Source organism: Amphiprion ocellaris, chromosome 19, assembly GCF_022539595.1.
Source record: "Amphiprion ocellaris isolate individual 3 ecotype Okinawa chromosome 19, ASM2253959v1, whole genome shotgun sequence".
Taxonomy (NCBI): domain Eukaryota; kingdom Metazoa; phylum Chordata; class Actinopteri; family Pomacentridae; genus Amphiprion; species Amphiprion ocellaris.
This window is the reverse complement of record NC_072784.1, coordinates 26579632-26594208: the sequence shown is the minus strand read 5'-3', so window position 1 is coordinate 26594208 and position 14577 is coordinate 26579632. Positions and strand designations below refer to the sequence as shown.

The window sequence follows — 14577 nt, the reverse complement described above, 5'->3', positions numbered from 1 at the left end:
TTCTCCGCTTCACTCCCTGGGTCAACTGCTTTTTTTGCGAGAGCCAGCTGCAAGCTTAATAGACTAGCAAAGTGACTAATTATTCTCAATGATGCTCATGGAGCTCGGTGACGAAAGAGAAAATTTGGTGACGGCTTATATATAATGGACTTGTTATCCAACTTTTTGCACACATCCAAATGGGAATCAATGAGTAATAAAGATGAGATATGACTGTGTCTTCCACTATAGTAGTTTTTGGTATTCCTACTACCCAACATGACAAAAAATCAACAGAATATCTCCTAAAAACTGAACACACACACAAACACACACATCCACTGGACACACACATGCATTTCTGTGCAGTGTATTTACAGATGTTGTCATCCTCTGCCGCATCTGTCATGTTGTGATGGTTGCTATATTGTCTGGCAGTGGCAGGTTAAGGAAATGTGGTAGCCTCTGCTCTGTTCTGACACCCACTCCCCCCTGCTGTCAGAAATAATACACAAAACACACACACACGCACACAAACACACACTGAGCTTGCCGTGACTGACTGTGACTAGCCGCCTGCTGTGTACAAGGGCAGACTCCCAATCAGACTCTCCTCCCTTCCCCTTCCTACCACTTTCCTGAACTTTCTCTTTCCCCATTTCAGACTTTTTTTCCAATGTTATTTCCAAGTTTTCAAGTTGCACACATCTTTTAGAATCATTTTTCCTCTTTTTCTGAATGAGTCACTCCTCTTCGTTATCTGCCCTTGACTTCCTCTCAACTCTGTCCTGTGGCTGAGCTCGAGTCCCTCTGGGACACTCATAGGTCGGTGACTCTGTGATGGCACATACAGCAAAGCAGACACTACCGTTCAAAGGTTTGGGGTCACCCAGGCAATTTCATGTTGTCCATGAAAACGTGCTAACATAATTGCACAAGGGTTTTCTAATCATCAATTAGCTTTTCAACACGATTAGCTAACACAATGTACCATTAGAACACAGAAGTGATGGTTGCTGGAAATGTTCCTCTGTACCCCTATGGAGATATTCCATTAAAAATCAGCTGTTTCCAGCTACAATAGTCATTTACCACATTAACAATGTCTAGACTGGATTTCGGATTAATTTAATGTTATCTTCATTGGAAAAAAAAGCTTTTCTGTCAAAAATAGGGACATTTCTAAGTGACTCCAAACTTTTGCACAGTAGTGTACATGAATTAAGTTGCTCTATATTAGTTAAAATTGTTCTGCATTAGTTAAAGTTGCTCAGTATTAGCTAAAGTTAATATTATTAGTTAAAGATGTTCTTTATGTAAGTTGCTCTATATTAATTTGCTCTCAGTGAGTTAAAGTTGCTCCTAATGAGTTAAAGTTTCTTTATGTTATTTAAAGTTGCTCAAAAATGAATTAAAGTTGCTGTACATTAGTTAAAGTTGCTCCATATTAGTTAAAGTTGCTCTATATTAATTGAAGTTCCTCTATGTTCATTGGAGTTGCTCCAAATGAGTTAAAGTTGACCTACACTTCCATTAAAAAGTTTGGGGTCACCCGGGCAATTTCATGTTTTCCATGAAAACACACTTTTATTCATGTGCTAACATAATTGCAAATCGGTAAGGTAAGAGGGGGTATGAATGAGGGTTTCAGCGGCTGAGAGGGAGAGGAAGGTGCGGAGACGGACGATGTTGTGGAGGTGGAAAAAAGCAGTTTTGCTGATCTGATTAATGTGGGGTTCAAAAGTGAGCTTGCTGTCAAATATCACACCAAGATTGTGGATGCGAGCAGAAGGAGACAAGGTGGTGTTATCAATGGTGAGGGGGGAGTGGGGAAATGGTGTGAGTGATTTGGGTCCAATAATGATGAGGTCGGTCTTGTCGCAGTTTAACAGGAGAAAGTTTTTCCTCATCCAGGATTTGATGTCGGCCAAGCAGCTGGAGAGAGCGGAGAGGGTGTTGGTGGAGATGTACAGTAGTGTATAGAGGGCATTTTACATAATTTATAGATGAATTTATTGTTTAATATTAGAGTGGTTATTTAATTAAATAACAAACTAATAACTTGATTGATATTTCATTTAATTCTTCAGAAAAGCAGGCGTATCTACGATTGGTTGCTAACCATAGCGGTAAATGACTAAAAATGCATTATAATATGTTGGGCTGGAGGGAGTCATCCACTCTCACACAACAGTGAAACATGTTTTGAGAAGTGAATTAATCAAGTCCTGCTTTTCTTTGCTGCAAGCGAATGTGATAAGATTAATTTGAGATTGGATTGATATGAAACCTACTGATGATTTCAGCTTTTCAAAGATAAACCAGCTGTGATAAATGAAAAAAAATAAATAAAAAACTCTTAGCAAGCTTTAATTATCACAATGTGATTGTTTTTTGCTTGTGTCTGATTTGTTCAATTTGCATTTCTGTGACTAATTTAACATCACTCTGTCTGTTGGATTAAACAGTTGTTAAAAAAGGTCATCTCAGAGTGGGCCAGTGCCGGGAGTCACCAATCAGTTAACAAAATAGATATAGCTACTTAGAATTTAAGAGCAAAGAACACGTGTGCTCTTCTTATTTGACTCTTAACCTTTTCCCCTTTTTCATACTTTCTTATTTTCGTAATGAGTTGTGTGTCTGTGTGCCTGTGTGTGATCACGGATGTCTGTATTTAGAAGGGGAGGTGCAGCAGAGATGGAGAGATTGGAAGCCTGGTTATTGCCTGCGGGCGCTAGGAGCCTGTTTAATAAACGGGTCTGGAGGCCAGAGGGACATGTCAGAGAAATGTTATTACCTGGGTTTTATGAATAGCCCCAGCTGGAGGGGGATCTAATCAGAGAGCTCACCAGAGCCTAATTCTGCCTCCAAAATCTCATTTGTTATTGGGAGGCATAACTGCATCCATATCAGTTCTTGGAAGGTTGACGAGGACTTGTCAGTTCTGATAAGCACCTTTGTATTTTAATGGTTATTTCAGTAGGATTGCCTCAGATCCAGAAGTTGTACATGTTGCTAGGCTGAATGTATAATTTCTCACTGCTCCATATGTGTGTTTATTTTAGCAGACAGGTGCTAAAATGTCATTTTGCCTTTGCACCCGCAGGATTTTTGCTCCCCTGAAGCTCCGTTTCCTCCAGTAAACTCGTCTCGGGTTTGGCCAGGCAGTCCTCCCAGTCCTTTCATCCTGCTGCCTAATTCCAGGATCCTGACCTGGGCCTTCAACGCCAGCTCCTTTTCATTCTGGCCTCCGCTCAGCGCACTTCGGCTTCTGGCTTCACTGGAGGGTCAGTCGTGTGTGAAGGCGTGCCAGAGTGCAGGACTAATCTGTGAACCCTCCTTGTACCGTTTCATCAACATTAAGGAGGCCTTTAGCGCGTAAGATGTTTTTACGTTTGGATAAGTTGGTCAATGGCAATCACATTTGTTACCTCTTCATTCGCTCCTAGTGACACATGGCAAAGGAAAAGTAATACTGGATTATAACAAAAGAGCCATATTAGATTTGAATTTTACAATGTGACACAATCAGCATTTCATCAAATGTAGAATCAGAATGACTGAAAAAATGACAAAATAGATTTTTTTAAGTTAAAAAGAAAAGTTAGTTTAAAAAGAAAACTAACCTTTTGAATCAATTGCTCTTAATGACAAATAGCAAAAGAAAAATTATACTGGATTTTAACTAAATATTCATGTTAGACATGAATTTCTTTATTTCTTCATTTATCCATATGTAGAACCAGAATGACTGAAACAAAGACAAAAATAGATTTTTATGTTAAAAATGGAGCAAATGCTCTTAATGTCACATTACATGATGAAAAATAATACAGAATTTTAACTAAATAGTCATGTTAGATTTGAATTTGTTAATGTGACAAAATCCATATGTAGAACCAGAATAACTGAAAAAAATGTCAAAATCGGAACATAAAAAGCTAGTCTTTTATTTATATGTATATATATATATATATATATATATATATATATATATATATATATATATATATATATATATATATATATATATATATATATATATATATATATATATATATATAAAAAAACACATTTTTTATGGTAAAATGAAAAGCTAACCCATTAGCTAACAACAATGTACCATTAGAACACAGGAATGATTGTTGCTGGAAATGGGCCTCTGTACCCCTATGTATTAAATCCATTAAAAATCAGTTGTTTCTAGCTAGAATAGTCATTTACCACATTAGCAATGTCTAGACTGTATTTCTGATTAATTTAGTGTTATCTTCATTTAAAAAAAACTGCTTTTCTTTCAAAAATAAGGACATTTCTGAGTGACCCCAAACCTTTGAACAGTAGTGTATGTAGAACCAAAATGACTGAAACTAAGACAAAAATAGATTTTTTATGTTCAAAATTAAAAGTTACTTCAATAAAACAATTTTGAAATCAGTTTCTCCTGATGATACACGACAAAAGAAAAATAATACTGAATTTTAACAAAATAATCAAGTTATGTGTGAATTTCATATTGACAAAAAGATCTGCATTTATCCATATGTAGAAACAGAATAACAGAAAAAAATGATGTATCACAGTTTTTTTTGGCAAATCATTTAATGGTGAATCATTTGCTCTGAATGACACACAGCAAATGAAAAATAATGCTGGATTTTAAGAAAATACTCATGTTTTGTTTTTCAATTTCTTAATGCAACAGAATCAGCACTTATCCGTATTTAGACTCAGACAAAATACATTTTTTTTATGTTAAAATGAAAAGTTAGTTTTAAAAAAATTGAATCAATCACTCCTAATGGTACGTGGCAAAAGAAAAATAATACTGAATTTTAACAAAATAGCCATGTTAGATATACATTTTCTAATGTAACACAATCAGCATTCATTGATGTGTAAAACCAGAATGACTGGAAAAAAACAAAAACAAGACAATACACATTTTTTGAAGGTAAAATGAAATATAGTTTAAAAATCTCTTGAAACATTGCTGCATCGTACCAACTTTGATGTTTAAAAGAAGATACATTTTTGATCTTAAACAAGAAAAGATGTTGTGTGCTGGATCTTACGGGTTATTTTGTGAAATGTAATGTTTTGTTGGAACCATCTTAATAATTCATCTCATGGATGGAGCCCATCCTGCAAACAATGCATTCTGACTGTAACATTCCCTCCAAACAGTGTCACACCTCATTTGCACTTCTAGTTTCAAAATTATGCAACAGTATAAGTACAGAAGAAGACACTGACTCACCCTTTCCTATGTTCTATTCTCCTTCACTCCTAAAGGTTCTACAGGCAACACTGTAGCATTAATAGTAAATATATAAGTCATACATTCTTGCATACCTTCTGGCGTTCCTGCTAGCATTAACTGATTTCATTGTAAACAGTGTCTTCATCCTCTTTTTTCTCAGACTGGAATTCCAGTGTGAAGGAGTGGAGTCAGAGACGAACCACCTCTTCCCTGCCTTCTCAGCAGAACATGCTGAATGTGGCCTTCAGCAGGACCCGCTGCTGTTCAGCTGCGCTGGCTCCAGCCCCAGATATCAGCGCCTTTGCCCCTGCAGGGACTATCGCAAAGGCCAGGTGGCGCTGTGCAGGGACTGCCTATGACCAAAGGAGGAGCTAGTGAACGGCGGCTCCTTTTGTAACACTTGGAAAGATCCCAGGAGACTCTCTTTGCTGAGGAGACTCTGTGGTAAGAAAAGCTCTAATGCATAAGCAGTGACTGTACTCGCTTACCTCTGACCCAGGACCGGCTGCCAAAGTAGGTAAGGTGTTCATAGCCTCTCAGGGAACTGCATGATTGTACTTTGAATCTGGTTGGTTTTAAGCCTCAGTTTACAGGTTCACACGACTTGCATCGTGTCTTTATGGAAGTCATGATGAAATGTGTCAGTCGATGGAGCGGTTAGATTAGTAAAGAAGTCACAAGCAATCTAAAGGAAAGCTTTGATTTTAAAAAAGAAAATGTTGCAAATGTTTGAATTTCACAAGTGTGTTTACTCAGTGTTGTGTGAATACTTGCAGTACCATAGTGGAGTTTGGATATTTGAACTAGATGCACCCAAAGCCATTTACACCATGTTGAGATGTATTATTTTACGTCCTGTGATGAATATATTTGTACGTAAGTGTTATTTAATAAAATACAAGGGGAAAATATGCAATTCTTCATCATTTGGGTGGATTTGCTTTCTAATTCATTGCATTAAAAAGTGCTCAACTGAAGTTTAAGACAACAATCTTTTATCTTTACAAAGCCAAATGTGGGGAAATATCCTAATTACGTCTCTGTGATTTGTGTCTCTGCTGGCCCAGACTCATTAGTTTATAAAGCAGTGTTTGGATGCAGAAAGATGCCGTAGCATTTTGGTTGATTCCTGTGTCAATGTTTGGATTATGCTTTCCCTCTGTGTCTTCTGCAGATATTTGTTTTATACAATACATTATTCCTCAGTACCACTTTTACTCTGGGCCATATAGAAACCTATATTGTCTCTTCTAAATAAAGATATACTGTCATAAAGAGCTGAACCAATTGTGGGAAATGATGGAGGCAAACATAAACCTTCTGCAGGAGCTGCTGTGACTGATTTATGGTCACAGGAGATAAAAATCACAGCTGTCATAACTTGCCAAAATACAATATAGTGCTGGCGTATCACTCATGAAAGAGCTGTCATTTGTTGTTGGCACGGTTTACAAAATGTCCTCAAGTTTTTTCAAGTAAAACAATACTGACATGCACATATTTTCAGCAGTTTTGCTACTGTAATTTTCCCCTTTGTGTCCAAACAGATCCTTTCCTAATGTGATGTCTGCGAAAGTAAAGGGGGACAAAATCCACATGTGCAAAATAAAGTTGTGCAATTTGGCTGCAGGTTATATGAGCTTCAGCAGCCTGAGTTTAACAAATATGGAGAACAGTGTTTGTCTTTTCTGTACTATATTCTCCCTCATGTTTTTTCAATGTTCTGTTGTTTAGATCTGACAGAAGGACAGTAACACAAAGAGGCAATCTCATTCTGAGAAGACATTGCAAGACATCTACTTTATTTGTCTGACTCTGGATGCTATAACCTCATATTAGCCTCCTCTGACCTTTTAGAATAGATGGTAGCTGAGAACAGGACTGTGTTTATTGTCCTCCATCCCTTACAGTGGAATTTAATTTAGAAATTTCTTCATGGCCACAATGACCAAGTGACCAAAAACCTTTTTGATGCGCATGTATTTACAGGTGAGTATTGCATTAAGATAAGGATTGAGAAAAACTTGGGAAACGTGAGAGAAATTGCAGCAGTATTGAAACTATTGAATTTAGTCCTATACATTTAGTACCATAAAATATAATAGAACTAATTTCACATCTCACAGCATGATGTCACATTAGAAAAAGCACAGTGAAGACAGCAAGTCATCATTTGTGTCTTTCCAACTAAATTCCTCAAAACTTTTGCCAGCTTTTGCCAGAAAAAGATATATTATGGGATAATGTTGGAGGTTATTGTTTTAACGCTTCAAAAAAAATCCACACTTTTTAAATGTCCAGTGTGTCAATTTTTCTGATGCTGGGTGGGAGGGAGTTCCAGAGGCAGGGGGCAGAGCTGCTCTGGAGCCCATGGTGGTCATACAGGCAAGAGGGATGGTAAGGTTGAGGGAGGAAGATGATCTGAGAGGCCAGCTGGGTGTGTTTATGTGTAATAGTTCAGTGGAGGGCCTTCAAAGTTAGCAGCATGGTTTTATAGATAATGTGGTGTATGACTGGGAGCCAGTGAAGTGGTGGAGAGAAGGTGTCCTGGTGATGATCTGGGATGCAACATACTGAACTAGATGGAGTTTATGAAGGAGTTGAGGGGGACACCAGAGAGAAAGGAGTTGCAGTAATCCAGGCGAGAGGTGACCAGAGAGTGGACCAGGATGGCGGTGCTGGTAGGGGTGAGGGAGGAACGGAAGTGGTTGATGTTACAAACATAGAAATATGCAGACCGAACGATGTTATTGATGTGGATTTGAAATGATAGAGTGCTGTCGAGGACGACACCCAGACTCTTGACCTGCGGGGAAGGGGAGAAAGAGGAGTTGTCGATGCTAATGGTGAAACTGTTAGCTTTTGTGAGAGTGGATTTAGAGCCAATGAGGAGAAACCTCGGTTTTGTCGCTGTTGAGTTTGAAAAAGTTAGAGCAGAACCAGGATTTGATTTCCTGTAGGCAGTCACAGATGGAGGTGGGAGGTACAGTGGAAGTAGGTTTGGTGGAAAGGTAGAGCTGGGTGTTGTCCACATAGCAGTGAAACTGAATGTTGTATTTACGGAATATATGGCTGAGAGGGAGAAGATAAATAATGAAGAGGATGGAACTAAGAACAGAGCCTTGGTGAACACCGGAGGAGAGGGGAGATGGTTGGGATATAAAAGTTTTTAACTGTATGAACTGAGTGCGCAGCATATAAAGCATATGCATTTAAGTGCACGTTTATAATCCACTATGATGTAGATTATGCTTATCATTTCTGCAATTTACTCATGTATTTATCATCAACCAGAAGTCCTCCCCACATCCTGGAGAATGAACAGATTTATAGTGTTTATAGGAGTAATTATTTAGGGTGGGAATCACAGAGTTCTGCACAATATGATACTCATGATGTGTTGCCCATGGTAATGATAATATGTCTGTAATATTCACTGCAAGACCCAGAATGATATCTGTGTAACTGAAGGAGAAGAAAATGCAGTTTTGTGTCAATTTGTGTACGCTTAATAATTTTTTACTATTTTTTAATGAGTCCATTCAGTTAATTCATTCTCTGATTTGCTTTGCTTTACACAATTTTTCCTTTCTGAGTTTCTTCTTTTTCACTAGTTATTTTACTTCCATTCATTTAACTCTCATTAAGTAGGCTAAATGAGTTTTTTTTCCTCAATAAAACATATTTTGTGCCAATGATGTATCATAAAAGGATTGTATGTGCTATATTAGTATATTGGTATCTGATTCCCCTTTTAATAATTCTCATTGCTGACAATTCTATACATTAATAAACATTTAAAAATGTCACTTTAGTATCATGATAATCATTTATTTAAACAATCATTTTGCTGTATCATATCAAATCAAGATTAACTCATCCAGCTACAGGTGCAGTAAGACGTGTGCGCCTTTTCTGTTGCATAAAATACAAAAACGATCAACATTTTGACCTCAGATTTAATGTTTTCTTTAACACTGAGTCTTTACAGTTATATTTGCTGACTAATATTAATACCTTTCCTTGCATTCCATTTCGTTCTTTGTCTATTTTTGTTTGTTTGAGTTTCTTGAAACTCCTAAGAGAAACTGAATATTCAAAGCTCTTTTAAATCACCTTTACAGATGGACATTATAATAGGCACAGAATGGCTGCAATGTCACTAAAGTCATTATATGTGAGCTGCTGCTCCACTGAAGCCGAAACCCTTCGCCAAGATAAGAGGATTTTAATGAGACACCCTCAGAAGACAGAGCTGGAATTTGCCAGTTTTCATTTAATGACAGTGCTGGTGTCTCTTTGACTGATAGAACCATTTCACAATATGCCCATTTCTTTTCTCCAATTTATAATCGCTAAACTAATGTTCAACTTTCTCAACATTTCTCACACTGTATGTGTGTGGCAGCAGCAGCAGTCATGGGGGCTTTGAATCTTCGAGGGCTTTTATGGTGAGAATTCAGGTGTTGAACAAAAACCTCTTAGACTTGACGTTAAAAAGAATATAAATATACCACTTCAGACTTTTTTGAAAAGGTAGTTCTTCACGGCTAAACCCACAAAGCATCCCTCACATTTAAGTACTTTTCTTTTCAGCCACAGCTCACCTATATTTCTGCTTTTCTGCACTTAAAAATATCATTCAGTTCCTGGAAAAAGAAATAATTGCTATACTAAGAAACCAAGAGATTCTGCAGAAACCACACAATGATGGTTTTACACCCTGCGGGTAAAATGTGCTTCTTTCGCAGGTGTTTTGTCCCGAGGACCTGTTGACTTTGACCTCAGACAAGATACTTTGCATGCTGCTGTGGATCAGTCTGGCTCTGTGTTTGCCAGAAAAGCTGCCTTCAAGCTCCGAGCTCAGCTGTGACTCTCTCAGGTAACAAAATGAAATGAAGTGGAAAATAATTGCATCATGGAGCTCTTTTATCTCACAAGCTGGAGAAAAAAATTTTCTTGGTCAAATGATAACAGGAAGAAAAGTTCACAGGATAGACTGTTGTGCACATACGTCGTTTGTTTTCCTTCTGAGAACAATTTCACCAGTGTTTCACACAGCGCCACCTGGAGGTGTAAAGCTGATGAAATATCTTTGTTATATCAGGTGTCATTAAAGGGAGGATCCCTTATGATAAACACAGTCCAGCGGATATTTATGACCTGCTTTAGCTGTGCTGATGCTGTTACTGTTGAGATACTTGAGCTAAACATATTTAAAATGTGTTTTTCTACATTTTGTCTGCTTGGTTCAGACTTAAATATCAGACCAACTTGTACGCTGATAACTTTGATGACATGTAAAGATTCAGCTAATACCATTATCGGGTACCTTACCATACCTCCAAAACGATTCCCATCATGCTCAGCTGCAGTTTTTATTTAGCGCTTACTTGAAAATACTAGTACATTAAAGTAAGATTCTGGCTGTACAGTGGCTTGGTGGTTAGCACTTTCGCCTTGCAACTAGAAGATCCCTGGTTCCCGTCCCCACCTTCCTGGGATCTTTCTGCATGGAGTTTGCATATTCTGTGCATGCATGGGTTTTCTCCGGGTGTTTTGTTTCAAAAACATGCTGAGGTTAATTGGTCTGGTAACTCTAAACTGTCCGTAAGTGTGAATGCGGGTGTGATTGTTCGTCTCTATATGTCGCCCTGCGATAGGCTGGCGACCTGTCCAGGGTGTCCCCTGCCTTTGCCCTAAGTCAGCTGGGATAGGGTCCAGCTCCCCGCAACCCTAATGAGGATTAAGGGGTGCATCGATAATGGATAGAAGTAAGATTTTGAATATGGTGAGTGCATGTTGGTGTCTGTCTGCAAGCATTAAAGTGCAGTCTCACACTGGCCTTGAGTCTATAAACAGGCACATCATCATCTCTATCAGTTAATAGTCAACCGCTTGTCAACAACCTAGTCAATAAAATATACACAACAATAAGCCACAGCATTGAAGCCACTGACGGTTGAAGTGAATCACACTGACTATCTTGTTCCAATGCAGTGTACTGCTTGGAAACCTTGGGTCTCGGCATTCATGTGGATGCTACTTTGACATGTACCACCCACCTAAACATTTTTCCAGACCAAGCAAACCCATGACAGGACCGGCCTTGAGATGCTGAACTCCATGGCCTCAGGCTGGGACATGCAGATTAACACCCAAGCGACTGCAAGCCACCAGGTCGCGGTCTGATGAAGTCGAAAGGACTGTATTGTCTGCAAAGAACAAAAGAGGCACATTTTCCTCCCACTGGCTGTGCTGTGTGAGATCCTGTCCACTACAATCACATACAGAGTCAGTGGCAAAGGCCAACCTTGACTGTCTTTTAACATGAACTGTTTGCCTTCTTGCTGAGATTAAGTTTACAGCTACACGGAACACAACAGAAGTAAGTACACCTCTGTACAATATCACTTAAATGTCAAATGATTTTGAATTATATCTCAGTAACTGCATGATTTTTAAATTGAAAAGTATCTCCTCTCATGAACAATCAAAAACAAATATTTGAGAAAGATTATATTGAAAACGTAGAGCCCAAAGCAGAAACTCAATGCAACAAAAGTCAATACACATGTGATCACTGTCAAACAAGTGAGGTTATTGAAACAAAATTTAGTACACCTGTGTTTTCCCACCTGCATGAACATGGTTATAAAATGACCTATGAAGGCAAGAACCTTCTCAGTCAGTTTTGGACCAATGCATCATAGCCAAACATAGATAATAATTCCTCAGAGGAAATCAAAAATGTGACTGTGAAACTTCACAAGCATAGAAAGGGTTATAGGAAGATCGATGGCAAACTACATCACACTTGCAGTAGCCATCGGGAAGTATATAATGAGCCACAGTACCACTAATCAGACCTACAGTGACTGTCCTCCTAAAATGATGCTACAGACAATGTACTACTTGCAAAACAGACAGATCAGTGCTTCAGATTTGGAACGGGTTAGCAAGGGGAATCGACGGATGATGCATAATGTTGTACATAATGGATGCTATTCAAGAAAACAGGAAAAATTATCCTTTGCTTGCTCTTCAGCACAAAACTGCAAGAAAAAAGTTTGCCAAAGAATATAAAAAGAAGACTAGTGAATGTTACAAACAAGTTTTTCGGCCAGATAATAACAAGAAAAATGTGTCTGCCTCACATGGGCTTCAACATGTTTGGAGTGAACCTGATCCTACCATAGTTAATGCATAGTCCTGACAGTGAAGCACAGAAGTGGAGGTGTGATAATATGTAACTGCAATAGTGGCACAGAAGTTGGTGAGAAAACATTTATAGACGATAAACGATGAATGCCTGTGGGTATACTAAAATACTGGTCAGCAAGTTGACTCACTGTCTGCAAAAGCTTGGCTTAGAAGAAATTTTCTAGCATCAAAAAGAACCAAAGCACACTGCCCACATCACAAAAGAGTTTCTAAAGAGGGAAAAAGGGATCTAGCCAAGTATGTTGTCCAACATCTTTGGGGTGTTTTGAAGAGGAAGGTACAGCAAAAATATCTGAAGAATGGCAGAACATCTCTTCAAAAAGTTTGTGTCCTTCATGCTGAGGGGGATTCAATCAAATCACAGTATTAAACAAGAAAAGAACTCAGAGAGCACAGTACTCCACCAAGGCTGCTCGGTCGTTGTATCATTTCCGACGCAAAAGTCCCAATAAGTCCGCAGCGGTCGATTTGCAGTAGGATTGCAATCATATGATAGTCAGCAGGCAACTGACATAGTGTTCACTTATTGTCATAGTTACAGTGACGCTGTGACGCTATCTTGCAATGACACAGAAATCTTTAACAAATACACTGATCCAGACTATAATATCTGTAATACAATTACTGTGAGGTGGTAAAATTTTAAGTCATTTGGCATTAAAATGATATTCCACAAGAATGTGCACTATACTGTATAATGACAATGTAATCAAAACAGCAGCTTTAAGCCCTCACCAAGTCTACAAAACACATGAAGACAACAGAAAAACTTACCAGACAAGACAGATCAACAGTGTCCAGAGCCTTCAGCATCTCAGTGTGAATCTCATCCACCTTTGGCACAGTGTTGCTGAGGTTCTCAGGTTGCTGCCACAATCAGCTCCAACAGTTTTCTGATACATCTATTAGCATTTGCCTTCACAGTGGAGGCTTTGAAATTGGTCCACTGAGATTCCTTGTCTCCAACCTCACTGGGATGCAGGCAAAGTTCTTCTGAAGGTGTGAATTAAGCCCAGATCTGTCCAGTAGTGAAACACAAAATCTGAACATTATCTGTATGCTCAACATTAAGAATATATGTTATTCTGTGAATGAATGAATGTATGTGTTGGTTGTTTTTCTCACAGCTGAGTGAAAGCGTGTTTTCTAGTGAATAAAATAGTGGCTATGACACAGTATGATTCATGTGTAGCAGGTCACCTTTTCCAAAGAGGGAGGTCACACAGACGTGGATTTATCTCTTCTCTCCACACACAGCAGGCATCTTCATCCCTGCAGCTTCGCACTCCTCAGCGCCTCACCAATGCCCTCTCTGTACCCTGACTCTCTCAATTTACACAGGTTGAAATGTCAGTCTTCATCTCTTTAGGATGAACATTATTTTCTTTCTGTAGACACTGAAAGCTTCTCTGTGATCAATAATCCATCCTTTCCATTAATTCTGTATTTTTGAGACTTCTTTCTGAGCTAAATTGCTTGCTCGTGTCTCTTTAGTGTGGCTGACAGAGCGGAGATTAGCTGCCTTCTGCTCAGGCTGCCCCACCGCTGCCTCCCACCAAGATAAATGCATCACACATAATGATTCTGTGCCCTGCTTTTTGTGTGTGCATACTGTATGCATATATATTTCTCCATAACAATAGACATGAAAAACTGACACTCTCGTAGACTTTACTTAATGGAGTGTGCCTGTTTTGCTGAAAGAGCAGCAGATTAGACAAAATATTAGAGACATTTTCATGTAGTGTACCAGGCTACTGATGTGTATCTCGGGCAGATTTTTACAAATATATGATTTAGTTTCTTTTGAATTCTAATGATATTGTCATAGCAGTTCACCAGTAAAATTATTTTTTTTCTCTTTTTTTCATCTATCTCTGTCTCTGGTTTTAGCTTCCTCCTCGCATCTGAAAAGAAGCAAAAAAGCTAAATAGCTGTTTAAAATAACTGATTGCTCTTCTTTCACGTCGGTATATTTTTCAGAACACTTTCTTGTTGTTGCATTCATTGTGTGGTTTCAACATTTCATTTGTTTCACTCTTTTTTGCTTGTTTTCTGACCACTCACTGCTCACAGATAACACTGCTGCTACACGGTGAGGTCTCCTCGTC

General features: G+C 38.5%; 1 protein-coding gene across 1 annotated transcript in view; it reads left to right on the top strand.

Moving 5' to 3' along the window:
- Window positions 1-6153, top strand: part of LOC111565363 (alpha-1,6-mannosylglycoprotein 6-beta-N-acetylglucosaminyltransferase B) — a 75068-nt gene extending 68915 nt beyond the window's left edge. Inside the window, exons 17-18 of the mRNA XM_023265410.3 lie at window positions 3086-3357; window positions 5403-6153. Coding sequence (XP_023121178.2) covers window positions 3086-3357; window positions 5403-5601 — 471 coding nt within the window. The 3' untranslated portion in view covers window positions 5602-6153. The remainder of the gene's footprint in view (window positions 1-3085; window positions 3358-5402) is intronic.
- The last annotated feature ends 8424 nt before the right edge of the window (window positions 6154-14577 follow it).